Source organism: Spodoptera frugiperda, chromosome 6 (genome assembly GCF_023101765.2).
Source record: "Spodoptera frugiperda isolate SF20-4 chromosome 6, AGI-APGP_CSIRO_Sfru_2.0, whole genome shotgun sequence".
Classification (NCBI taxonomy): domain Eukaryota; kingdom Metazoa; phylum Arthropoda; class Insecta; order Lepidoptera; family Noctuidae; genus Spodoptera; species Spodoptera frugiperda.
The window spans coordinates 1,893,336-1,920,826 of NC_064217.1; the positions used below are offsets into that span (position 1 = coordinate 1,893,336).

The 27,491-nt window shown below is 35.2% G+C and overlaps 1 protein-coding gene across 1 annotated transcript in view; it reads left to right on the forward strand.

The window, feature by feature from the left end:
- LOC118267601 (fatty acid synthase) overlaps positions 1 to 27,491 on the forward strand; it is a 33,651-nt gene that overhangs the window by 5,451 nt on the left and 709 nt on the right. The window contains exons 4-39 of the mRNA XM_035581675.2: positions 3,592 to 3,795; positions 4,259 to 4,375; positions 6,228 to 6,394; positions 6,688 to 6,824; positions 8,273 to 8,476; positions 8,915 to 9,101; positions 9,508 to 9,670; positions 10,029 to 10,198; positions 10,533 to 10,684; positions 11,229 to 11,412; positions 11,681 to 11,829; positions 12,510 to 12,691; positions 13,675 to 13,794; positions 14,430 to 14,539; positions 15,020 to 15,210; positions 15,568 to 15,728; positions 15,894 to 16,151; positions 16,429 to 16,546; positions 16,820 to 17,047; positions 17,153 to 17,450; positions 17,540 to 17,685; positions 17,833 to 17,979; positions 18,085 to 18,188; positions 18,465 to 18,615; positions 19,080 to 19,257; positions 19,549 to 19,658; positions 19,760 to 19,924; positions 20,308 to 20,495; positions 20,877 to 21,032; positions 21,179 to 21,430; positions 22,691 to 22,826; positions 23,235 to 23,400; positions 24,242 to 24,392; positions 24,923 to 25,070; positions 25,403 to 25,579; positions 26,994 to 27,096. Of these exons, the coding sequence (XP_035437568.2) occupies positions 3,592 to 3,795; positions 4,259 to 4,375; positions 6,228 to 6,394; positions 6,688 to 6,824; positions 8,273 to 8,476; positions 8,915 to 9,101; positions 9,508 to 9,670; positions 10,029 to 10,198; positions 10,533 to 10,684; positions 11,229 to 11,412; positions 11,681 to 11,829; positions 12,510 to 12,691; positions 13,675 to 13,794; positions 14,430 to 14,539; positions 15,020 to 15,210; positions 15,568 to 15,728; positions 15,894 to 16,151; positions 16,429 to 16,546; positions 16,820 to 17,047; positions 17,153 to 17,450; positions 17,540 to 17,685; positions 17,833 to 17,979; positions 18,085 to 18,188; positions 18,465 to 18,615; positions 19,080 to 19,257; positions 19,549 to 19,658; positions 19,760 to 19,924; positions 20,308 to 20,495; positions 20,877 to 21,032; positions 21,179 to 21,430; positions 22,691 to 22,826; positions 23,235 to 23,400; positions 24,242 to 24,392; positions 24,923 to 25,070; positions 25,403 to 25,579; positions 26,994 to 27,096 (5,978 nt within the window). The remainder of the gene's footprint in view (positions 1 to 3,591; positions 3,796 to 4,258; positions 4,376 to 6,227; positions 6,395 to 6,687; positions 6,825 to 8,272; positions 8,477 to 8,914; positions 9,102 to 9,507; positions 9,671 to 10,028; positions 10,199 to 10,532; positions 10,685 to 11,228; positions 11,413 to 11,680; positions 11,830 to 12,509; positions 12,692 to 13,674; positions 13,795 to 14,429; positions 14,540 to 15,019; positions 15,211 to 15,567; positions 15,729 to 15,893; positions 16,152 to 16,428; positions 16,547 to 16,819; positions 17,048 to 17,152; positions 17,451 to 17,539; positions 17,686 to 17,832; positions 17,980 to 18,084; positions 18,189 to 18,464; positions 18,616 to 19,079; positions 19,258 to 19,548; positions 19,659 to 19,759; positions 19,925 to 20,307; positions 20,496 to 20,876; positions 21,033 to 21,178; positions 21,431 to 22,690; positions 22,827 to 23,234; positions 23,401 to 24,241; positions 24,393 to 24,922; positions 25,071 to 25,402; positions 25,580 to 26,993; positions 27,097 to 27,491) is intronic.

The window sequence follows — 27,491 nt, forward strand, 5'->3', positions numbered from 1 at the left end:
TCAATTTAACCGTAGTACGCAGGTGGCGTTCCCGACTTGGCTAATAAGAAAATAATTATGAATAAAGGTCGGACCACTTGGCAATTTCGGTCGTTTATTAAAATGGTAATGAGCTGACTTGAAGTTTATAATGCGAGTTAGAATGTAGTGTTTGGAGGGCAAGTGACCGTCTAAGGGATCGTTATTATGTACCGGTTATGTGTGATCATGGCTTGATTTGCTTGTAAATATCTAATGAGTGATATACATATATGACGGCAGAAGGGGCTGTTCATTTGCTAAACTGACTGTATTTCTCAATGTTTATAAGTAGAATACTTCTAAAGCTTATAAAAACAGCAAAGATATCGTTTCGTGGTATCTAACTATCCCGACAATAACAACGGCGTCTGCTTATTATATTATGTATTCTTCTTGAAGGACGATAAAATGCCACTTGATATCTACATGTCGAGTTAATATGACGATGCAATATCAACAACTGCCGTCTCACTGTTTGAACAGTTGAATGCATAATTATACGGACAATTTATGAGGCGATGTAAACACAAAAAAGATATTATAAAAGTGTAAATTTTTCCACGAATAGGTCTTGGTAATGTAGTAATTAAAACAAATCTACGATTAGTTTTTTATCTAATGGCAATCAAATAGATATACAAGTATCCAAATACAAAGAACAAGGAAGTGTAAACATCCAGCTATTCTCTCAAACATTTTGATGACCATCCAAACCATGTTTCCAAGTACTTCCACTTAAGACCACTGAACCAAACAAGGGCCTTCGAAAACAAATCATCAGCGGCAGTATAAGGAAAAAACAACTGAAACTAAAGTGTCAAAGCACTGATAATATAACAAACGACACCACGTTCCCTAAAGAGCGATTGAGTCGTCCAACTGATTCTAACGCACGTCCATCCCTTCATTATACTTAGTATCGTATCCTTAACCTTCGGAGTGGTCGTTACTTTGACGAATACCATCATTTGTACAGCCCCTTTCAGAATTTTCGCGTGGAAACAGAAGCTCCATTCTAAATGGCCCTTGAGATGATACAAAATGGCAGACAATTTTTAAATGTTTACTACAAAGTTTGGCCAAAATCTTGAATTTCGTAATTAAAGGACAATCAATTTTGATTGTTCAGTTACAGAGATAATTTTTTAGTACCAACAAAAATGTGATTCGATAATTGATGAATATCATTAAATTAACTTCTCCGTGTGAGAAAAGGCATTTGGTCAGCAGTTGCCACGTATAGACTTCTGATGTGATGTGCACACAGTACGATAAGTATAGTCACAATGCTGCAAAAACATAACTAGAAAAGGAAATGACGTAACATTAACAAAAGTAAATCTTCTGTTATATTTTCTTGTATTATGACTTCCTAGAAAGACTTAGCGCAGTAACTTTTTATTTTTGATGTAAAACAATAAATCTCTGATATGATCCGATCGCCTCCTATTCCAGATAGTTTCGTTTACGATACTCCTACCTTCGCCTTTCTCTCCGCTTTTATTTATATCATTTTTCTTATGGCATCTCTGAGAAATTGGGATCAAGATGAAAATGGAAACTGGAATGCTCTCTTTGAGACTCATTAAAACTGATGTTTTTTGTTGAAAAATGTTTGAAGTAAATATACAAATATTTTATGCGTTCAAAATCCGTGCGGGATCAGACCATCACAGATGGGGCTCAGTAGGGCTGATATCTGATCCGAAGCTGCGGACTATCTAGCGGTTTACCGGGCTCCGGCTCCAAAAGCAGGGGTAGGAACAGGGTGGTTGTCCAGTCAGTAAGAGTTTGATACTCGTTTTCGTCGCGCCCAAGACAGGAGAAGCCATTGGATGATTTTCCTTTACCGTTCAGGCAATTTGGAAGCCATTGAAGGAGGCCTTATGTTTGATACTTGACGTCTAATGGCAAAATTATTCTGTTCATTATGTTGTAGATGTATTTAAATAATGCAATATTAAAAACAGACTGACGACCCTGTAAACTATTCTTTAGACACAATTTAAAATAAATGCATTTCATTAATTAACATTCCATTTGAAAGGCATTGTAAGTCATAACACAATAGTAAAAGATTTAAATATCAAAATATAACAATACAGTTTTTTGTTAAAATAGTTAAATTTATACATACTAGTGGTCGCCTAGTGGCCGAAATTCGACCATATATGATTTAATTTACAATACCACTTAACGTACGTTGAAGGATAATTTTTATTTAACTCAAACTCTTTTATAAAACTCTTTTCATATGAGACGTGAGAATATCATCGCAATATCTATCGATTTTGACGTTTTGTCAAATACGATCAGATACTATGCATGTGTGTGTAATGTTTTATTTATTGATTTAATGTACTTTATAAGCATTATTTTTGAAAAATATTAGCGCTATGCACTTCTCCTACACATAAACTATAAGTGTACCAAATTTTATGCTCCTACGTCCGCGCAATTTTCGTAAAAAGAATTACAAAGTTTTTGCTTCACGTATTAATATATAGATGTATGAATATGGACTTTGGAAGAAAAAAGCATTTGAATTGTTGAACAAGTTGTTGCAATCACGCCGTTTAGTTCGTGCGGGAATTAAACCCGCTACACGTTGCCCAATTTCCTAGCCACCGTACCAACCATACAGTTTGATAATATTAAATGTAACACACAATTCTCGCGAATTATGCTGTGAGCCTCATATATTAGTGGCGAACCCTTTGGCATACAACCATCATTCCAAGCTCCATATCTCATCTGTAAATATTTGAAAAACCTCTTGTAACACTTTAAACGATGTTACTCCATTCATCAAACAACTCTGAATAGAGAATAATTAATTTAACACAAAACAAAGTTCATCCATAATAAAAAATAGTTTGTAGCGAAACATATTTATATTCATGACGGACACGATTGACTCTCCGATGAACAAAAGGCTATAAAACATTTACGGGGACATGCATTAACGAAACTTCCGAATGCACTACTAAATATTTATACGTTTCGGAAAGCGTATTTACAAGTGCTCGTGTTGACTTGTAGTTATTTTAGTGCCGTGTTATCGCAATGTATGTTTTTAAAAGAACGTTTTAAGGTTTAATTTTAAATGGCTGTGATTTTCTTTTATACATGTTGTCGTTTGTAATGTTATAAGATTTATAAGTACGCAGAAATATGGTATCAGTGACTGTAATGATACTTTTGGCTAGTTATAATTTCAGGCATCTAGCTTACATTTGATGACGGCCATATGATCTAGAACCAAATCTCGATTCCAGATTATTCGAATTCACTTTTTTTTTCTAATAAATTTAATTGGAGTGTGGTCTCTTCTCCTTTACTTATTAAACAAAAATATAAGTTTTTAAACTGGCATGGTCACTAACACTATCATTAGAACTTAAATGTCTATCAGTTACCGATGTTTCGGCCTTGTAGCAAGCGCCATAATCATGGATGAAAACAAAAATAACTACAAAAAGTAATAATAAATGAGCAAATAATTAATAAATCTTCTATCTACAATTTCATCATCCATTCATCTTCTAATTCCTATTTTTATTGTTTCAGATGCAACAAATCCATGTACGCCAACCGTATCTCCTACTGGCTGGACAGCAAAGGTCCGTCCTATGCTCTGGACGTGGCTTGCTCCAGCTCCATGTCCTGCCTCGAGCACGCTTACACCAGCATCAGCAGCGGTGTGTGCGAGGCTGCCATTGTAGGTGGATGCAACTTGTGCATGCATCCTAATGTGGCCTTGAATATGAGGAAGTAAGTAATTGATGGCGAAGCTGAAGCTTTAGCTTCAAGCTTTAAAATTATTGTCTGTTTTGATATTTGAATACAAACAAAAAATACTTGTCAAGTCGAATATAGCAATTAATGACCATAATTCACTATCCTTTTCTATGGTATAACCCGGTAAACGAGTAGACCGATCACCTGATGGTAAGCAATTGCTGCCGCCCATTGGCACCCGAAACACTGAAGGTGCTACAAGTGCGATGTCGGCCTTTTGGGGGTTATGAATTAAAGGGTTGTTGGGAAATCGGGGATTGAGAAGATTGGGGAGGAGTAATTGGGTATTAAATTGTTTTATGTTTAATTTTATTAGAAGCACAACAATGCGTTTAAAAGTGTGATTTTCTCTGCAAAATAAATATTTGGTCTTACCTATATTGAGTAACATAGACAGGACAACCAATCATTAAAATTTTTATTTACACTTTAACAGGTACGGATTCCTGTGTTTGGATGGCAAGACGAAATGCTTCGACAAGCACGGAGATGGCAGCGTCAGGTCCGACGCCATCAGCATCCTCTTCTTGCAGAAAGCCAAGGACGCAAAGAGGTAAAGCAATTTCCAATTTCTCCAATCAATGAAAAATTTCAGTACCTACTGACACTTCAGTTACTTTAAATACCATTAATCAATCAATACATTTAAATAAATTGTGACAATGGACCTCGAAATGTACGGCTATTATCGGAAGTGAAACTCATTACATATTAATGAATTGATTTTAAATGATTCATTACTATGTCGTTTTACATTCGAACGGGATAATGGGGGAATAAATTTAAAATTATCTTTAGACAATGAGTGTAAGTTTTGTTTTATGTATGTACGATGTCAATCAGTCTTGTTTTTAATTGCTTACTGATTAACTTAACAGACCATACATACTATTCACTTACAATAAAGGAAATAGTCACTATTCATTATTATTATAACTTGTAAAACTAACATAGCATAGATAACAACAGACTAGTATCATTTACTGGGAGTAAACAGAGTTAGTTTGTATATAGAGGCACCAAAATTTTATGTTACTTTTTGGTACTTATGTTAAGAACTCCTAGAGTCGCCAACATCTACAGCCTTTAAGTGGTCACTGCTGACCAACGGCCTTTTCTCGCATGCTTGCTCAATGCGATTTCAAACTTATAATCAGAAATTATATGCTCAGGTTTCCTCACGATGTTACCATTCACCGTTTGTCAGTGGTGTCTAAATAATCTTAAAAAGTATGTAGTATAACTCGCCAACAAACAAGCATTATTTCGATCTTATTTCCTCGCACTATAGCTACAACTAAAGCTCTATCTACAATGGCGCGATAATGCACCAGCGACATACACCATTCCTTACTCCTCGAGCAAGTGTTAACATCCACTTTCTCAATGTCAACCTTTATTTTCTAAAGTAAATTTTATTTTCAGTTCTAAATTAACGTATAGTTTCTGTACTCGCATCCATCTAAAAGTCAGTGGGCACTTGTTATTTATTACCCCACCGTTAACTCTAGAAGTTGGAAAGTATACGGTTAAATCTCTTTTTGTGGTTGGTAATAATTCATGTTTCAGTCCAAAGGTAGTTATCTATTGCCGTTTTCTGGATACCTAGAACTATTGGTGTTATTTCTGTTGGTTTTTCTTTAAATCAAAGTTTGTTTTTATCTCGAAGTTCTTCGAGATCTATGAAAAAGATTTCGCTAGTAAGTTCTAAATATTCATTGGACTGTAAAGTTGCTTTAAGTGTCAGAAATTAGTTTAGTTAGCCTCTTTAACATTTTCAAAAATGCTTACAAGTGTAAATGATAGTTACGTATTTTGTGAAGTTAATTTAATGACCCATATTTATAAATTCTTCCTATATTTTGCGTTATAAATCATTTTCCTTTTCTTCAATTTTAGTTTACTTATTTTCTTAACAACTTACCAAACATACTGAATCTTACAACATTCATGTGCCGCAGTGCATTACTGCAAGTCAAATTGCAAGTTCCATTAAAACGGCGTTTATTTTTTACCCTATTTGCTCGTCGGAACTGTTGAAATTGTACCGTGACATGACAACCACGACAGTCGGCCCTGCGACTGAGTTAATGTATTTGCAACGCAGTTTTTTTCCACGGGTCAGCTTTTCCAACGTATTTTGATATTTTTTCGTCAAATTCAATTGTAGGAGAAAATAGAATGGAGATAAAATATTACGTAGAAATATGGACGTGGAATGAAATACAGCCATTCAGCCATTATCTGCAGTGTTTTGTTGTTATGCTACACTATTAAGTTTCAAATATGTTTCGAATGCACACGTTGTTTAGAAATTATACACATAAAACATTCTATCGAGGTAAAAATATCAGCTATATTTATTTACTTTATTAACAAAAAATAATTTCTATATTTGTTAACAGAATCTACTCTGAAGTGTACTTTGCCAAATCCTGCTACTCAAACATAGTCCAAGAACAGTTCTTGCCAACTCGGAAACCAGAAGAGATCCAAGAATTTTTGGAAAAATTCTATAAAGAAGCTGGTGTGTCTCCTCGTGATGTGGAGTACATTGAAGCCAGTGCTTCAGGTATGAGATTTTTACTTTCAAGGACACAATACAAAACGGTAAAACGGGGTGAATAACTTATCAGGGTGAATGGACACAAGCAATCGCCGCCGTCCATGGACACTTGAAACACCAGATGGCGTTACCAGATGCGTTAGAAGATTTTCCCAACATTGGCAATTTAAGGGTTCGGGAATTGGGGATTGGGAAGATTCAGGGAGAATTACGGAAAGGTAGATAATGATGTTGTGTTGCCTTCTTAACCCTAACCACTGCCATATGCTTGAGTAATGAATTGTATTTGTTTTCCTTAGCCATCGCAGAAGCAGATGCCAATGAATTGGAAGCAATTGGCAAAGTATTTGCTAAAGACAAAACTGTTCAAGTTGGATGCGTCAAATCTAATATGGGACACGCTGAGCCTGCGTCTGGAGTGTGCTCACTGACGAAGGTACGATAAATCATAACAAAGTTATGTTTAATTCATAAGTTGTTTTATATATTCAATATTAACATCAAACGCCTAAACGTGGACATTGTTGACCAAAGGCCTGTTATCGTACGGAGCACGCTTGATCAATGCGGGTTGGTGATTTAAACTTATAATTAGTAATTATGAACTCAGATTTCCTTATGATATTTTTTTACCGTCAGTGGTGTCTAAATAATCTTAGAAAATACATAGAACTTGGAAAGAGGAAAAAGAAAGAAGAACTCACATTGGTATTTGATGTTAGCAGATTTCGTACCCACACTGTAATTCATGAAAAGCAGGGTAGAAAACGGGTGAAAGGCGGTCTTAAATTCCGCGCCACTACGACAACAAATTAGTAATTGAAATAAAAAAAAAACCTATAATTTTCTCATTATTAAAACCTTTACCTAGACTTAAGGGAGGATTCAGGTTTGACCCTTGTGAAAACCCTAATTAAATTAGATTTTTAGATATAAAAGGTTATATGGAAAATGGAGCACGACTTACTTTTATACCTGCTTTAAAATTAATTCAGAAACCAACAAACTATGCGTAAATGTTTTGTAAAGACGGAAAACCTCTTTGCATTATTAATGTTAAGGTCTTACTCAAAGTTCTTGTGGTAATATTTTATAAACATTTATTTGATACTTAACTTTCTTTATGGAGGCTTTTTTAGATTACAAAAATGTATTCCTTTAAGTGTGCTTTTCCACCAGAGATGTGCTATGCTACGTTGCCGTGGATGCGTTTGGTATCCACCAATCATATTCATTGGTACAAATATGTGGTTGCAGTGGCATGATACAATTATGTGGTTATAGCAGTGGTGGAAACGGACTCAACTAAGATATTAGTTTTTAGTGTGCTAAGATGCGTGAAATGGATGCGTGCAATACATGCGTGCTATGGATGGTTTGCTATTATCCATAATCACTGATCTCTATCTACTGCAAAGCTACTTTGCGGCAGTGCTTGTTTATGCACATCTTACTTGCACCGCTGCATAGCTTAGTATCAGTGGAAACGATCATATAGTAAACTTAGCTATTATATCCTCGCAGCATAGCTACTTAGCACATCTCTGGTGGAAAACCACCCTAGAGCCTTCTAATTTTTTTGATCTTAGTTAACTTTTATACCTATATCTTTAACAAGTTTATGAACGACTATGAACGACCGTAGTAACAGAAAACAGCCAATTAGTTTCTGTTTCTTAAAAAAAATAGGTACCTGTTACAAAAACCAATACTTAGAAGGTTTTGAAACTTAATTAATGATGTTATGTAATAGGTACCTACATATTTTGTTATAATTGTCAAAATATAGCACTTTAATTTTATCATGATTATGATGAACTGCGGTTAAAACTATGAATAGACTTTTAATGACCTTTTTTAAGATTTATTTTTAATTGTTTTAAGGTGTGTCTGGCATACCAAACCGGCCAAATCCCTGCAAACTTGCACTACTACGAGCCACAGGATGATATTGATGCAGTTCGTGAAGGAAGAGTCCAAGTTGTAACTGAAAACATACCGTTTGGACGAGGATACACTGCTTTGAACTCATTCTCCTACAGTGGAACTAATGTCCACGTTCTGATGAAAGGACATTATAAACCAAAGGTAAGAAGAATGTTTAGTTGCTTTTAACATTTTAGTTTTTTTTTTTATGTAAACAAGCAAACGGATCACCTGATGGTAAGCAATCGTCGCTGTGCGTGGGTACCCGAAGCACCAAAGGCGTTACAAGTGGGTTCCCCGCCTTTTCAGGATTAGGAATATAAGGGTTGTTGGGAAATCGGAGATTGGGAAGATTGGGAAAGCAGGTAATTGGATCTCCAGTTACTTAACTCACACAACAAAATACGTTGTTTCACTTAGTTTTCTGAGGCCATAGTGTATCTGTTGAGCTCGCCCATTCGTGCCGAAGCATGGCTCTTAGTCACTTAAGTTAGTATCAACCTCTTTATACACATAATTTTAAGACGTGTGTAGAGAATATAAACAACGCCGATAACCGAATGATTGAATTTAAAAAATTGACCATGTACTTTTTTCTAGGATCTAGAACGTTACCGCAGCAGCATTCCCCATATAATCCTCACATCAGGCAGACAAGACCAATGTCTGAACAACTTGATTGATAAACTAGTCAAGCAGCCAGTCGATCCTGAACAAATTGCTCTTCTGCATGAGATTCATGAAAAACCTATTGCTGGACATACTTGCCGTGGATATACTATTCTTGGTAAGTTTAAAATACAACAAATTAGTAAAAGCTACAATACAAAACTATAACAAAACGTTTACGAGTTTAAATACCGAAAGAAACAAACATTGCAATTGCATATGAGTATATTGCAATAGCGAAATTGACTTCTGTCATTCGTATTTATATTTATTCTTATTATCATCAAACCTTATGTTTGATCATCAGCTATTGCCTCCATTACCAACTATTTGATACTATTATATAAACCATCAAATTCAAAAAGAGATAAAAACAAAATGGATACAAGTTGCAAGCCATTGTTCAATGTGGAAAACTATAGAGCTGGCCTTTGTCTTGTTGTGGTGATGATGATGACGATGGAATGTTTTAATATAAATGAATTAAAAAAAAACTACTTACAATGTATTGTATTTCTTAACAGGTACTGACGAGAATAAAGAAACGGTATGCATTACTAAAGAAGTGGAATTCATAGACGGCGCGACTCGTCCAGTGTGGTTTGTATACAGTGGTATGGGATCGCAATGGGCTACCATGGGCGCTGAGCTAATGCGCATCCCGATATTTGCTGCAGCTATTGAGAGGTTAGTACCATAAGCCACAAAATATAATGATTTAGAAACCAAACTACAATATAAGCTTACCTGTAGACATCAATTTGGTTATGTTCTGACCCGTTTTTGTTAGCAAATATCGGATTGAAATAGTTTTTTTTTTTTTATAATTTCTATCGTATCGTCACGCCTTTTATTCCCAAAGAGGTGGGTTGGGTAGGCAAGTAATACCACTGAGAAATTAAACCCAGCAATACTTTGCTCGACCCAGGAATCGAATTCGATACTTTTTGCCCGGCTGTCACTCTTGCGGCCACTTGACCAACGAGGCAGTATAATTTCTATGTGCAATATAAAGAAAATACTATAACAATTATTTCTTTTCCAGATGCCAAAAAGCTCTAGAGCCCAAGGGTATAGATATTGTGAATATTCTGACGAATCCAGACAAGACTATCTATGATAACATCCTACACTCGTTCGTCGGTATCGCTGCAGTACAAATTGGTCTCACTGATATACTGAGGGAGTTGGGAATCGTTCCTGATAATATCATTGGTGAGTATTTTAATGAAAACCTATTGAACGAATAATAATTGATAGTTTTTGGTCATTTATTATAATGTGACCATAAACGATAGGTCACTGTCTTGGAGGCATGACAGGCATGAGGAGTGCGTTGCCGGCCTTTTGGGGGTTAGGAATTTAAGGGTTGTTGGGGCATTGGGAAGATTGGAAAAGGGAGTAATTGGGCCTCCGGTAACCTCACTCACACAACGAAATACAACGCAAGCGTTGTTTCATGTCAGTTTTCTGTGAGATGAACAAATTAGAATAAATTAAAATGATTCATCAAATGCCAAAATTTCCTAACACTTCTCTTTCTTCATAGGCCACAGTGTCGGTGAACTTGGTTGTGCCTACGCTGACGGCTGCTTCACGGCCGAGGAGATGATCCTCGCAGCTTACAGCCGTGGTCTCGTGTCTTTGCAGACTCCGTTCATCCGCGGTTCTATGGCTGCTGTTGGATTAGGATACAAAGCGGTAAGTACCGTGAATAGCATGATGTTGATGTCCAATAATTGTTTATTCTAATTTGTCGTCTATAGTTTTATTTTTAGCAGTGATGTATGTAATGTAATAATTACATCGTACAAGAAGTACACAAAAATTATTATGACTGCACGATTGTGGCGGTGGCTGGGCAACTGGGCAACTGGGCCGTGCAACGTGTAGCGGGTTCGATTCCCGCACGGAGTTGCTCCGTCTTGCTCTTTGTGTGATCCACAAATTGTTGTTTTGGGTCTGGGTGTCATGTGTATGTGAACTTGTATGTTTGTAAACGCACCCACGACACAGGAGAAAATCCTACTATGGGGCAACGTTTCTTTAAAAAAGAAAAAGAAAAAAGAAACAGAGATTTTAGTGAAGATAAATCACATATTATTATGTGATTTTTCTTATTCCACGTCATAAATATAATAATAAAGTTTTGTGTATTTAGAGCTATAAAAATATTGTAGTAGAGTTGTCCTTTTTTATCATTTTTCAATATTACGACAGCTAAAGGTATCTTTATTCTTTCTAGATCAAGGCCCTATGCCCACCAGAGATTGAAGTGGCCTGCCACAACAGTTCTGACTCCGCAACCATATCAGGCCCAGCTGATATCATGAAGACCTTCGTCGCAGACCTGACTGCTCGTGGTATCTTTGCCAAGGAAGTCCCGTGCTCCAACATAGCTTACCATTCAAGATATATCCAGGATGCTGGTAAGACTAGACTACAAAATGTTGTACCTCTAGCATAAATAATTCAAGTCCAAAATTTGCCAAATCGATCCAGGCGTTCTTGAGTTTTAGCGAGACTAATAAACAGCAATTCATTTTTATATGCAGATTTTATTTGAAAACATAGGAACTATGTATATCATTACAATTACAAAACAAATCACATTGCAAAACAATTTAAAAAAAAATAACGGATAAGTTTTATAACTTACTTACACTTGTATAAACTAACAATAATATTCTTTCCTAGGTCCTGGTCTTCTCAAATATTTGAAGGAAGTCATCAAGAACCCCAAGGAACGCAGTAAGAAGTGGGTGTCTACCTCGGTTCCCCAAAACCAATGGGATGAACCAGCGGCCAAGTACTCATCTGCTGAATACCACACCAACAACTTATTGGTAAGTCATTTCAGTTGAACAAAATTAGACTTTATTTTAATAGTGTTTAAAATTATTTTAGAATTACTTTATTGGGTCTTGGATGATAAAATCAGAGCAGCTTTTGGTTATTACCAAGTACTGTTTAGTATTCAGGAACATCGAAACTGGAATTTAATACGAGTTCAGAGAAATCGCAAATTGTAGTTTAGTTGATTTTAGGCCTCAGGCCATTGGTAGGAGATTAGTGTTAAATAATTTTAAGTCCAACCGATATAGCTCTTACCTTAATTTATACTCCATTTATTAGCTTTTCAAGAAAACAATACTCAATATTTGTGACATGCATTTATTTCCGAATTTGTTGTAAAATAGATAGAAAGAAAGATATTTATGCTCACACAAGGGTATAGAGTATTGTAACTACTATAGTACTGACATGGTTACATGGTGTCCCAAGCCTGTGCTAGAACGGGCACCAGTTCACCATGTGCAAGCCAGGGCCTCACGCTGATATTTTACTGGCCCCTCACGTAACTCACAGATGGAAATTAGCCAGAGAAACATTGATATTAGATATATAATACATATTTTAAAATACTGATGTTTTCCCGCAAAGTCGACCACAATTACAAACTTAACCTATATTTTTGCAATGTGCAGTTTAAAGTAATGTCCCAACAATTTGAAATTTCCAACAGAACGCAGTGCTCTTTGAAGAGACATCCAAGTTGATACCAGCGAATGCTATTGTGATTGAAGTGGCGCCTCACGGGCTATTACAAGCAATCCTCAAGCGTTCACTAGCAGAATGTACTCATATACCACTCACGAGACGCGGCCACGCCGATCCAGTTAAGTTCTTGCTCGAAGCCTTCGGAAAGTAAGTATTGTAGTAAATTATAACCTGTTTTCTTGCATTGAGTCTGTAATTTAATTCAAGCATACTTATGATTGTGATATTATTTGTTCATTGATAAATAACACATGCGTGGTGATTAGCCCACCGTGTGCCAGAACGCAAATGTATGTATTTTCTATTGTTGTCTTATATACCGGCTACGAAAGGTTAATGCTCAAACCTTCTCAGTGTGAGAAGAGGCCTTTGATCAGCAGTGGTCACTTATAGGCTGGTGATGTGATGATGAAACCACACATTACAAAAAAAAAACATGCTAGGCACTCAAAACTAGTTACCAACGCACTACGTAGATCAAACGCTCTTTACCTACTGCAATACATTTTAGTTGTAAAGATGACGACTTAAGGACTAATTTATATTTGAAGCAGATTTATGTCGACCATATTTATTTAGGGCTATAAATTAAACAGTTCATTACTCTTGAAGTTTAGCTATAAATAAACTGTGACATTAATTTACGGGTTAACCACTTCTATTTCTAAGTATAGTAGTCACTTGAATATGGGTATTTGTACCACAATACTTTTGTTGTCAGAAATCAATTTTCTAACTACATAGTAATACAAATCTGCTTCATTGATCGAGCTGAAGATCAAACAATTAATGATGATAAGAATAAATAGAAATAAGTACTCATATTAACGAAAAAAGTCAATTTCGTTATTGCGATTGTAATGTTTGGTTCCTTCGCAATTTGAAATCGTATATATAGGTTATACTAATTAGGTTTATTTTCAGCATATCCACGGCAAGTACTTATGTCCAGATATAGGTTTTTCATGAATCTCATGCAGACGACCAATTTGTTAAGGATCGACTAGTTGCTTCGACTTGAACAAAATATTAATGAGTGTTGCTTATCCTAATAGATTGGTGGATAAAACTCTATATATAACTTTAACAATGAATGTACATAGTGCTAACATTTGATTCTTTTGTTTCAGATTATACTTGGCAGGACTTACGCCGAAAGTTAAAGCGCTGTACCCACGAGTAGAATTCCCGGTGGCTACCGAAACTCCAATGTTATCGCATTTAGTCGAGTGGGAACACAGTGAAGAATGGTAAGATGTTATCAGATTTTCTGTCTCAAAATCTTTGCAACTAGTACGAACGAGAAAAGACATACATACATAGATATTTGTGGTTATTTACTGGCAAATTGAGTTTAAAAGTATTTTACCTGTGTTGTTAGATTGTAACTCCGAGAAATCTAATATTTTACACCACAGGCGTTACAAGTGCACTGCCTGCTTTTTGGGGATTAGGAATTTAAGGGTTGTTGTTCGGGCATCGAGGATTGGGAAGATTGGGAGAATCGGGACTCCGGTAACCTCCGGTTGTTTCACGTCGGTTTTCTGTGAGGCCGTGGTATCACTCCGGTCGACCCGGCCCATTCGTGCCGAAGCATGGCTCTCCCAGACTATTGATACTATATTTAGATGAAAATAATATGAATGGTTTTTGTATTTATACCCTCAACGTGTTTACCTGCGTTTGTATCTTTCGTCAACATTTCTGAGAATAGTAAGTGTAGGAATATATGTTTGTGAGATTTTTTAAAACAACAATTTCACACAATTTACTGTTACGTAAATTCATTCTTCAATCGTGTTTTTTTAGTACCATATTTCCTTTTAATTTCATTATTATTAGTCAGTAGACCTACAAATTGTTTTAAAACCCTTTATTATTTTAGGCCCCAAGCAAAATACTACGCGAAGGACAGAGTCGCAACATCGATCAGAAATTTTGTTATCTCCATACACGATGATGACTACAAATTCTTTGAAAATTATAAGAGAAATGGTGAGTAAATAAATTGATCGAATATTCAAAAATTTCTACCGATTACTTGAACAAAATGCCTCATGAAGAAATAAAGAAGTATCATGACACCTAATTATAACTTAAAAAAACAGTCAAAATTTTTATCCCAGGCGGAATAATTAAGTATCTAGGTTTACCGGGGCTCCGGCTCGACAAGCAGGAGTAGAAATGGGGTGTTTTTTAGTCAGTAAGAATCTGATACTCCCCCTCCCGCCTCGCCCAGGGCGGTAGAAGTGATTGTATGATTTTCCCCCCTCAAAAAAAAGGATCTAATCATCTGCCAACCGCTTTTTTCACGTTCCCAGATGATAAAAAGTATACTATCACCTAAGTGAGCTCATATCCTATCTGTGTACTAAATCTTAATTGACGGACAAACATCCAAACATCCAAACTTTCATATTTTCAATATCAGTGTGATTATCTTTTAAATGTTCTTTAACGACATAATCATTTCAGGTTCCTACGTTTTCCCTGAAGCGGCTATCTTGACAGTGGTGTGGGAGACTCTCGCCATGTTCAAGGGTGTCGATTACAGGACTATGCCCATTGAATTCATTAACGTGCACTTCAACGACGAAATTTATTTCAAGGCCGATGACCCTCTGAAACTCGATATCAAGATACAGAAAGGAAATTTGTATTTCGAGGTATGCATAAAATAAAAATAAGCTTTTTAATAACAGTTTCAGTACTAAATATGTCTTGATGCTCATGCTATTGTATATCTATATATACATGTAACAAAATTGTAGAAGGGTAAATCCTGTGAATAGGTAATATAAAAAAATGTATCGCCGTATTACTAGATTGACTATCCGTCCGTCGGTCTGCCTATCTGTATATTCATACATCACGCTAAAACTACCAGCCCAATTACAATAAAACTTGGATTTTAACCCGGGTAACGCAGAAGATACCATTGGCAGTAGCTAGCGTACAATAAAATACATAAAATAATAACAGCTGAACGAATTCTACAAACTAGATCTTTTATCATTTCGCAGGTTGACCACGACCAGACAGTTGTAGCTACTGGCTATATATCTCAATCGAAACCAAAGGATAACATGAATCGAGTTCTGGAGAAGGCATGTGATGCAAAGAACGTAACTTTGAACACTCGAGATGTTTACCAACTTTTGCGTATGAGAGGATACGATTATGAGTGAGTATAACTTAAGAAAATTTTTACAAGGTACATTGGAAAGCGGCATTACGTGCAGTGATTCGCACCTCTGCCTACCCCTTTGGGGATAAAAGGCATGACGTTGAATATAACTAGAGAAAGTGTTACATGTAATGTTAAAATTAAACCTTATTCTTTTTTCAGGGGTAAATTCCAATCAATCCATTCAATCACATCTGATGGCACTGTAGCGAATATTAAATACACCAACGAATGGATCCCACTACTTGATTCTCTTTTACAATTCAACGTGTTAAAGAGGGATTATTCTGGATTATCGAAACTGATTCATATTAACAAATTGAGTATCGATACTAAAGAATATTCAGAAACTGTGCAGAATGATGTAGATGGCGTTCCTTGTTTGACTGCGGAGTACTTTGATGTTCATAACCTTCTTAGGTAAGATAGTTTCTGTTCGTACTTTTGTTCGTATTTTTGTACGCTTTCCAAAGCAAAACATAGCAGGATCTCTTCATATATAGCAGCATACCCTACAACCTATAATGTACCCTATGTTTCACAAATAAATACTTTGACCTTGACTTCGATGTTCATTATACCTTTTTTGCTATTGCACGCTATTGCAAAATAAATAATCCAGAATTGGTTATTATCAGTTCTCATTGTGATATGGAAATTTTCGAAGTATGTGACGTGATCCTTATTTTTGTTATAGATGCGGTGGTATCGAAATTGAAACTGTAATGTACTCTGACAAATTGGTGATTGAGACTGACCCTGATCTCATACTTTCTCGATGCTTCGTGCCTCACTTCCTTATAGGAAAGATTGACGTAAGTGTAATAAAAATTAATGAAGATATAATAAAAGACAGTAGTTCTAATATTTTTATGGTATAAGCTGGAAAACGAGCAGACAGATCACCTAATGGTAAGCAATATCCACCGCCCATGGACACCCGAAACACCAGAGGCCTTACAAATGCGTTGCCAAACTTTTGGGGGTTAGGAATTTAAGGGTTGTTGGGGGAATCGGGGATAGGGAAGAAGAAGCATGCACTCCCATACTTAAAAATAAGAAGATTAACCAATTTCTTTCTTTTGTAGCTAAAGGCAGCATTGCACGTGAACATGCAGATTGTTGCTGAAAATATACCAAGCCGTCAAATAAAAGTGACTGAACTGTTTTCGACCAAATATCCAGAAATCTCAAAGATTATCAGGGAAGTGACTGACGAAATAACTGACAAAGATTTTGTAATGAGTGGATTCAATAAGGACGAAGTTGACGTGTCTACTGTTTTTGTAGTAGACAATTTGTTGGAAGATGAACATGTAAGTATATCATTTATAGGAAATTAAACTTTAAAAACACCTAAATACGAATCAATTTCAAGTTCATTTTCCTTTTCTCTTTCTTACTTCAAAACTATTTTACAGAAAATGGAAACCCTAGCAAGAGTGCTACCAAAATCAACATTCATTTTAGCTGTCGAAAAAGATAACGCAAAGATTTACTCCAAGTACAAATCCTTCAATGTTGTATCATCTTACAACACTAACAACCATATACTTGTGTTAGTGAACACAATTGATGTTAGCAACAACGAGAACATTACTTATATGCCTATAACTAACGATAGTAAGTTTACTTGGGTGCCACGAGTGCGTCATGAGTTGGAGAAGACTAGGAAGCTGGTACTGGTCTCTGAAAGACAACCAAACTCTGGATTTATCGGTAAGGGTAACTAATAGTATGATTTTTCTGAAGATAGCTTTGTACTATTACTGAATAAAATTTATTTAAAAATTACATCTTCTTTTTAGGCATGGTCAAGAAACTGAGAGAAGAATATGGAAACAAGATTGCTCTTATCGTAGTTGACGACTACCACGTCGAAAATTTCAACACCGAGGCTGCCGTATTCAAAGATCAGATTCAAAAGAAACTGTCAATCAACATATTCAAGAAGGTACACAATAAAACACAATAGTTTTTATCAAATAACGTCACAAAAAGCCAGACAAGATATTGCTTTTTTCTTCGAGTATCATAATAAAAATTACCTCAATATGAACGACGTTTTTTCCTTCAAAATGTAATTGAAATATGTTTTCAGGGACATTGGGGAGGCTATTATAATATTCCGAGTCCCAAGGAGACCAATATTAGAAGTGTGGCCCTAACAAGTACGTCTACCGGTGATCTGGATGGCTTGAAATGGGTGGAAGTTCCTCAGTTGCCTGCCTGCAATACGATGGTTCAGGTAAAACATTAATATTTTATTGTTATTTATCATATCATAATGTTCTTATCCAATGGTCTGTTTCTATGTATTGGATATACAAATAATAACTTCTTATGTATCTAGGTGAGCTACGTTGGACTTTCCAACGAGGATGCTAATAATGCTATTGGTACTTCTCTGACACCAACAGAAGGCTTTGGAAAGGAGTTCAGTGGTATCAACATCAAGTGAGTATTTTTATTCAAACCAGTATTTTTTTGTTTATTGATATTTTTGTAGTTAGTTTCGGATTTTTTTTCACGAGAACCAAAAATTTTGAATATCTCCAAAACCAGCCAATTTTGGGCCATAGAACTCAGTGATAATTTTGTAGGAAAATTGTAGTTCTCTATCCTCAACTTCCGACAGGAATTTGTTGAATCACAAGTCACCCTGTTAAATTTTGATATTCAATGTAATGAAAAAAAAATATTTTAGAAATGGATTAATGTGATTAATTCCAGTGGTGAACGAGTCATGGGATTGCTTCCCGAAAATGCTCTACGAAGCGTCGTGGAAGCTGACCCAGATCTATTGTGGCCTGTACCAGAACACTGGAGCTTGGAAGACGCTGCTACCGTACCTCTGGCTTATGTTAACGTATTTTACTGCCTTGTAAGTAGATTTACAAAAGACAACACATAGATGTATGTATATATTGTTAAGATGTACACTAATAAAACATTTTTGTCTTTTCAACATTGAACGTCTTCTACGTCACCAAAGTAAATCATGTAGATCATGTAGATCTACTTTGGTGACGTAGTTCTGTTCAACGTCTTCTACGTCTTCTACGTCACCAAAGTTGATCTCTATGATCTACTTTGGTGACGTAGAAGACGTTGTATTTATTTTTAAAGTCAAAGCATTTATTTCAATGAATCCTTAATTAGGCACTTTTGAAACGTCAAATATTAATGGTGCAGCAGAACCTTTTGAACAGGCGATAATCTCCGTAGCTTCATTCTTTAGATACAAAATATATGCTAATGTAGATACAAAATATAGAAAAAAATCTTGCTTGAACTGTTCCTGTAGATAGAAGGACTACTATTATAACATTTTTATCTTTTCAACAGAACTACGTTTTGAAATCGAAAGTTGTTAATAACAAATCTATATTCATAAACGGTGCAGCAGAACCTTTTGGGCAGGCGTTCATCTCTGTGGCTTCATTCTTTGGATACAAAATATATGCTAATGTTGAAGATAGACAGAAGAAAGAATTCTTACTTAAACTGTTCCCGCAGTTAGAAGGTATTTAATTTTTTTATTTCCTTACTAACAAACCCGGCGAACTCCGTTTCGCCACCAATAATTTTGCCTGTTTTCCTGCTGTTCTCTTGAAATTTTATTTACTATAAACCTCACGGAGCCAGAGAACTTTCCAAAGAGTGTAAAATCGGGGAAATCGGTTCGTGCGTTCTGGAGTTATTTTTATATTATAATAATACCCAAATATTATAAAAATACATACTACATATTATATAGTTAAATATTGTGTAATTTTTATGTTAATTTTAAATTAATATTACTATTCTTTTACAGAGAAAAACATCGCGTGTTCCCGTATAGATGCCCATAGCACAGTCATTATGAATACTAACACATCTTGTTGTTCTATTGTCGTTAATTGCGCTAGTGGTCCATTGCGTCAAGTAAGTTTCTTTTTTAATTACAAATCCATTTGTATTCTCTCCAAGGAATAATACTCGCTGCAAAATATTTGTGATATTTTATTTTGTATTTTTGATTTCAGTCTGCAATGAAGTGTGTGGCTCAAATGGGCTGCATTTTGGACGCTTGTGAAGAAGACATGAAGAATAACAAAGATTTTGGAATGTTCTTCTTGAATGATATGAAGAATTATAAGGGTATCAGAGTGTCCAGTATATTCAAACCGGAATTAGCTGAAGAGAAGAAGGTAACGTATTCTTTGGAAGTCACAATTGTTTGAATGATTTTAGTCTTAAATCTGTTGTATGTATACTACTGTATATTGAACTCAATTTTATTGTACAAAGTACGACAAGACACAGACAAGGGGTATTGGGTTAGATTCCTAGGTCGGGCAAAGTATTACTGGGTTTTTTCGGTTTTCAGTAGTAGCACAGAGTCTGAAATTGTGCCCAGTTTATGGCAATAAGTTCATATGGGACATATAACACAAATGGTGAAAAGTGGGTATTTCGTACAGTGGCTTTTGTGCCATAATCTGCACCTCTGCCTACCCCTTCGGGGACAAAAGGCGTTACTTTGCTTAGCTAAATATCAAAATTGTTGAACTGAATTAATATTTTCTTGTAGAAAATTCAAATGTGGATAGCTGATGGTATCCTGAAGGGTGTAGTTAGACCTTTACATCGCATCGTGTACTCTCCAACGGAGGTCTCCCGAGCATTCAGACTGCTGTCACTAAAGAGGTTCTGTGGCAATGTCCTCATAAAGATGAAGGACCCGAATGTTTCGAGCGAAGATTTATGCATCACTCCAAGGTATGTGTGAAACGGTGATAGGTTTATTGAATTCTTGTACTGCAATAAACATAGAAGGTAGCTACTGTGACTATAATAGTTCTTTTTTTTATAATAACTATCGTGAGACATACTAAATTAACTAAAATCACGATATACTCACGTACACGGAGAAAAGCTCTACTATTTTCGACTCACAGAGGGACTCTTCATCATGAAGCGCATTCATCATGCGTAAATATTAGTTCTTTTACCGTTAAAAGTACCATCAATATTTTACAGTGAAAATAAATCATTAAGTTTATGATATGTTTGAAGTCTTTTCCACGCTTCCTATACTTTTTAATAATAATTATTTCTTTAGCAGTGACAGTTTCAAAATAATTTGTTTTTCCTTTACAGACAAAACTACTCTGCTGATGGATCCTACATCGTAGTGTGTGATGAATCTGAGCTTGGTTTTGAAGTCGCTGATAGGCTGGTTCGTCGTGGCGCTAGAAACCTGCTTCTCAATCTGAAGCCCAACTCTTCAGCTGGATATTGTTATACGAAAGTAGCGTAAGTATTTTGTCACATTATTTTTTTTGAATGAGTCTGTGATGATGATTAAATTTGTTAAGTTTTACCTGGTTAAATCACTCATCAGCTTTTAATTGTCTACTCCTTAGATGCACTTTCTAATATTCTGATTTCGTCTTTCACAGGTCTTGGAAAAAACAGAACGTAAATGTCAGAATGTCTTCAGAAGACTTGTCAACGGATAAGGAATGTGTTAACCTGATAAAAGATGGGGCTCAATTAGCGCCTGTTTATGGAATATTCGTAATTCAGAATTATAAGACTGACGCCAAACAAGAAGATTTGGACGCAGAGACTTTGGCGCAGAAATTCAACAACACTGTTCGTGTTGTTGCAAACCTGGATGTTTCTTCTAGAAACCTCTGTAACAATTTGCAGTAAGTAAATCAGACAACATTTGTGAGACATACTAAATTAATTATTATGTTTTTCGACTTACTCACGTAATGTTTTAACGAAGAAATCGACTAGTTTCGTATCATGCTAGAGACTCGTATTCATGAGCAGCATTCCGCGACACACGACGCGGCGACCGTCAGAGTAGCAGCGCGACAATCGCCGCGACGAGTTCCTCTTCAAATAATTACGTGATTAAGCCAAAAAACATAATAATTAAGACAACATTTATTATAAATACACGATAATATAGGCCAAAGTGTATCATGTAGCTCATATTTTTTGTTTTGCTAGCAGAGGCAGTCTTAAGTACCATGTTTAGTACGTAAACAAGGTTATACTATCCATTTAAGTATACTTTATGACTACATATAGGATTTCATATTACATCTAAAGTATCTAGACCTATTTACATTAAAATTCTCAGTACCCTATTAAATTCTATCAAGCACAGCACATTTCACTATTTATTTCTGCAGCACTATTTTGATAGAAGCTAAAACTAGTTTCAAATGTCCTTCCATACAAATTGAATTTCGTAGAAGCAAAACAGTACACCAAGGTGGTACCATTGAGTAAACTTATTCATATGTTATGAGCACTTAGAAAGCTAGACATTCAATTTAGAAAAGTAATGTAGGGACAAGTAACAAAACAACTCCTAATGTTGATGGACAGTTCATAAAAGGTACAGTAAAATTTTAATATGTTTTGTTTCTGCGAATTTTGAACTTGTTTCTTGGCTGTTTATGTCTGTTTTTATTCGTGTTTTTGATGTTTTTATTCAGTGCTGTGTAGATAGTAAGAACCAATTTCCAAAAGTGTTGATAGTAAAGTATATCATATAGTATATCATCAGTATAGTATATCATATATCAAGTATATCAATTTTCTAAAAATTTTATTCAAATACTAATGGTGTTGTTATACTATTTCTAACTTTTATCCTAATCATGGTTTCTTATGGTATAAGCCGGTAAATGGGCAAAAGGATCATCTGAGGGGTTATAAGTGCATTGCCGGCCTTTTAGGGGTTAGGTATTTAAGGGTTGTTGGGGAATCCGGGATTGGGAAGATGATGTGAATGGGGGGTAATTGGGCCTCCGATTATTAATAAATAGTAATGCTACAAAATGTATTATTTACAAACAGCAAATATGAACTAAATTACTATAAGTTTTAGAGTTCGATCTCTTAGCAATTTACATAAACGCGAAGTACAACAAAAGTTTTTTTCACAGGCATTTTGTGGTCATGAACTATGCATCAAAGGGAGCCAGCGACGAATACGCGGTTTCTGTGATTGAGAAAATATGTGAGGCGCGCAATGAAGCATGCTTGCCAGCCCTCGCTTTCCGCGTCGACTCGATCAATGAGGTATTCCTGTTCAAGTTATTTCAATATTTGCATTTCATTTGACGTAGTGTGAGAACGGTATCGTCTAAAGAAATTGGCGTGATGTGAATTTCCATATCTTATTGTGAATTTGTACGTATTTTTAGCGAAAACTATCATAGTCAATTAGATTGCCAACAGTACATACGCCCTATTATTTTTTGATAACTGAATGTGAGTAAAACAGACATCAGTTTTTAACGTTAGGGTTTGCTTGTTACAAGAGCAAGTCTAGTTGACAAGTCCTACCTTTTCTGGTATCTTTATTACCTAAGCCATTATGAAACTCTTGTCAAAAGAAAGCAATTTACCAGAAAACATTAATGGTAGATAGTAAATTGATCCTAAAATACTACTGAACGTGTATTAAAGATGGCCTCATTCTTTCAGTTCGATACTAATGGAGAAAACGGTACAAAAACACGATCACAGAAACTGTCAACAGTTATGAACGCTTTGGAAACAAGTTTGAAACTAAATTACACGGATGTCGTGTCATTTGATTTGAAGAAAAGAAACAATTACGATTTCTTAGCGAAAGTCGCTAAAATTATTGGTAAGTACGAAAAATAGGTCACGAAAAGTACAAGACTAGGTTTCTTTCTGAAGATTTTTGTGATAATAGATTGTGATGATGATAATAATAATCATTTTTACTCAGATAGAGTAACTATCATTATGGCTGACCCAAATTGTTCTTTATACTTGTAGTTTGTTGAAACATTTTTTAAATAATACTTATAATAAAAATGGGGTACAATAATGACCCTTATATTTCTTCGACACTTCAGTCCAGCTGCTTTACTAAACTAAAACATAAATATTTACTCACAAAATGTACTTATATAAAAGTCTACTCTCTGTCCTTATCGAAAGAAAAATCAATATAATGGAATATTTGTACCTATCAATCAATTTAGTGACATTTATAATTTTCCTTATTTCACTCCATCTGCCCTGAAATATTATACATTTCATGGAAAATATTTTTTGATAAAGCTTTATTTTTGGTAAACCCTCTTATGTAGAATACGCCCATCTCCGTTTGCCATGGGTTGTTTATGGTGATAATAATGATAATAACATAAATGACCTTATAAAAATCCAACATATTAACCCGTTGTCTGTCAGAACGCAGATCTACGCAAGACACAATGTGTTTTGTATTGTGTCTTATATACCGACATATAAGTGGTTAAACAAGTGAAGAATAGTTTGAAAATTCTTAAAAGCAGATGTGACTACGAATGAAACGAATCCCATAAATGAAACTTATTTGGTCGTGGTTCCATTTCATTACCAAATGTTTATAGTGTCGAGAAGCAGTATTTCAAAATATTATTTTAGAGAATTTTAAACAAAAATGTGGAATGATGATAACTATTATTTTTATGTAGGAGTACAACACTTGGATGATATCGAAGACAATCTGACCTTGGCTGAGTTGAGCATGAACGACATCAACTTGCAAGAAATGAAGTTACTCATCAAGAATGTGTATAATATTGACTACAGTACTGAGTCTTTATCTCAACTGGATGTTGCAAGGTAAAAACATCACCTACATAAAGTATACTTTTTATGCTAGAAATCACAGTCATATTGTCGACTCTCGTTAATTAAAACATTCTCATTAATACAAATTATCACGAGGTCACAGAAAATCTCTTTATATTTCTAAATAAATCAATTAATTTTTATACACTTGGTAATTCAAACGAAAAAAACAATTCGCCGTGACTAAATGGCTCGTCAATTCGAACTAAATGTCATCAAACTCTCGACAGTTTGAAATCGCAAAGAAAAAATAACAGAAAGATTTCAGGTTTGCCGAACTCTATACTTATATTTTGAGGCAAATTCAAATTTTTGAGCATTTGATATTTTGAACATTCGGTGATTCGTGATATTTATTTATATTGCGAAGAGTTCCTCAGTTTCAAATTAACAAGAGTCGACTGTATTTAGAAAAATTACTCAGATAATGAGCATTCTGTATTTAAAAATGTGCCAAAAAGAGTATATTTAATTATTATAGACTGGCTTGTGCTAAGTTTTAAAATTATTTATTCTTGCAGCTTAAAGAGTTTCGGCAGTATCAAGAAGTTGCATAACACCAAATTCGATGCTGGCTTGGGAGCCTTCTATACTTACACTGACGATGACGAGTGCATGGCTACTGAGCCAATGATTCAGATGCCGACCAGGATTAGCAGCGCTACCGAGGTTCGTAACATGGAATAATTTATGATTGAAAAATCTTAGAGACTCGGGTTCGTTGGTCAAGTAGTCGCAATTGCGACCGAAGAGCAAAGCATCTCGGGTCCGTTTACCGGTTTGGGTAAAGTATTACTGGGCCTTTATCAATTTTGAAAAAAATCTTGCTAGTAACACAGAACTTAGAATTGTACCCAGTATAACGTGTACGTTATAAGTGTATATTGTATAGTGGCATTATATGTCAATAATGCAGAAAAAAATATATGGTCATCTTATAGAAATTCAATTGATCACTCTGTTTAAAAGTGTAATCTGAACAATTATTTTTATTCCATCAGGAAGAACAAGAACTGGATCCAAAGGAAACTTATTTGATCATGATACCAGGATTCGAAGGTCACCATCAAATATTCCAACGCGTCACTGAGAGGCTGAAGGTTAGAGCCATGACCTTCCAACTTGGACCCGACATGACCCAGGATAATATTCAGAAAATGGCTGTTGATATCTTGAAGGTGAGTTCTACAAACGATGATGTTGATAGTTATATACCTATGTAATGATGATGACTGTTGATAGTATATATGTATAAATCTAGATATCTTTTTTTTATACCATGACGATGGCAAGATAGCACAAGACCCACCTGATGGTAACCACTTGGTTGCAACACTTGGAACATTACACGCGCTTTTTATCCAACATTTGGGGCATTACATTTCTTGTTACTAGTGCAGTGACATACTTGAATTAGAGTCCTATGTCCCCTAAATAGAGGGTCTCCACTGAGACCTTCCATCTAGATTGATTTTCAGCTTCCAGCTTCACTTCGATTCACGTCATTCAGTCATCGGTTTGGTCAAAAGGGCTTTTGACCAACCCGATGACTTTTTAAGCTATCAAACTCAAAATATTAAAAAATCTAAATAATATTGGCTATCGTTATATTTCCTTAATTTAATCAGAATAATCAAATCGGTACATTGATCAGTGTCAAGACCAGAATAAGAAACTAAAAACGATACCTGATTCTTATTGCAACAGACGCAATTAAAGAAAACGTTAACAAAAGACAAAGCGAACGGAAATTACAACTTCTATTACTACAAAGTTACGTCTCCAATATCTATCGTCTCTTCCAATAAAAATAACAAACAATCCTTTCATTCTTGGAATCGTACACGAAAATATTGCATTTGCTCTCATATAATATTTCCTAAAGAAAATCCAACGTCTCGATTCATCTACAATTTCCCGTATACTTATTAAGTATTGAACGTTGTGACCTAGTATTGTGAGTCGTTCGTGCTTGCACGCTACCACTACCATCGTACCCTAACAGTCGTTCTCTTTTATTATAAAAGATTGAATTAATTCAATTGATATTTCCCAAGGAACAGTGATGTAGGAACTGGTGGACTTACGGACACTGATTGGTGAATAAATTGCGGTCGATTTTGTTTTCTTTCGTTCGTCCAGGGACCCCAATTTGTTAAGTTATTCAACAGTTCGTCAAATATCCATTCGAATACTTTTTAAAAATTTCGACTATGCCCCCGTACCGTTTGTGAAAGGAAAATAATTGGATTAATTGGCGAGTCTCGTAACATATTGAATTGTTTATAAGGCCTTCTGTGTAAATGAATTAATGGTGTTTCTTTCTGCTGATTGGTTAAAATTAACTTTTTAATGATTCATTAAATGTGAAGTACAGTTCTACGTACTTTGTATTATATTACAACAAACAATTCAATTTATTCGATGATAGAATGTTCTTATATTTAATGTTGATGTACGTCATTCATACTAAGAACCTCGCCAATTTTATTCATTTTATTATCCCCTGAGCCTTGTTTTTTTTTTTTTGTCCTAAATCTGATTAAGTCTTCTTTGTAAAAGCTAATTTATGTTCATATTTTTGATTTTCAGTTCATGAAGAAGAGGTTTGAACTTAAATCCAACTTCTATCTGTTGGGATATTCGTTTGGTGTGAACGTTGCTCTAGAGTTGGCCGCATTGTTCGAAAAAGAAGGTGTGTATTAATATTGTTACTTAATCTAGAACATAACCGTTAAGTTGCCTGCTTAATAAGAGAACAGAGCCTCTCTTTACAATCTTCCCACCTCGCTACTTGAATTAAAATTTCCTCCAACCAAATCTCAATTTATTTTTGTCGTTTCCTTAGAAAATTATATTAAAATTATTAAGACAACGTTTAAGAAAAGAGAGGACTTTTATAGATTGAATCCCTTGCGTCACATTATTTCAAAGTTTAACTTTTATGGAGCACATTTTAATTTAAAAAAAATACTCTTACTTATCTATAAAAACTCTAACTTCCTTTATCTACTAACTTAAGATTTTGTGTCGTAACAGTATAGAGATTGAGTTAAATCTTGCTCAGCAGGCTTATGAACTTTGAAGGTA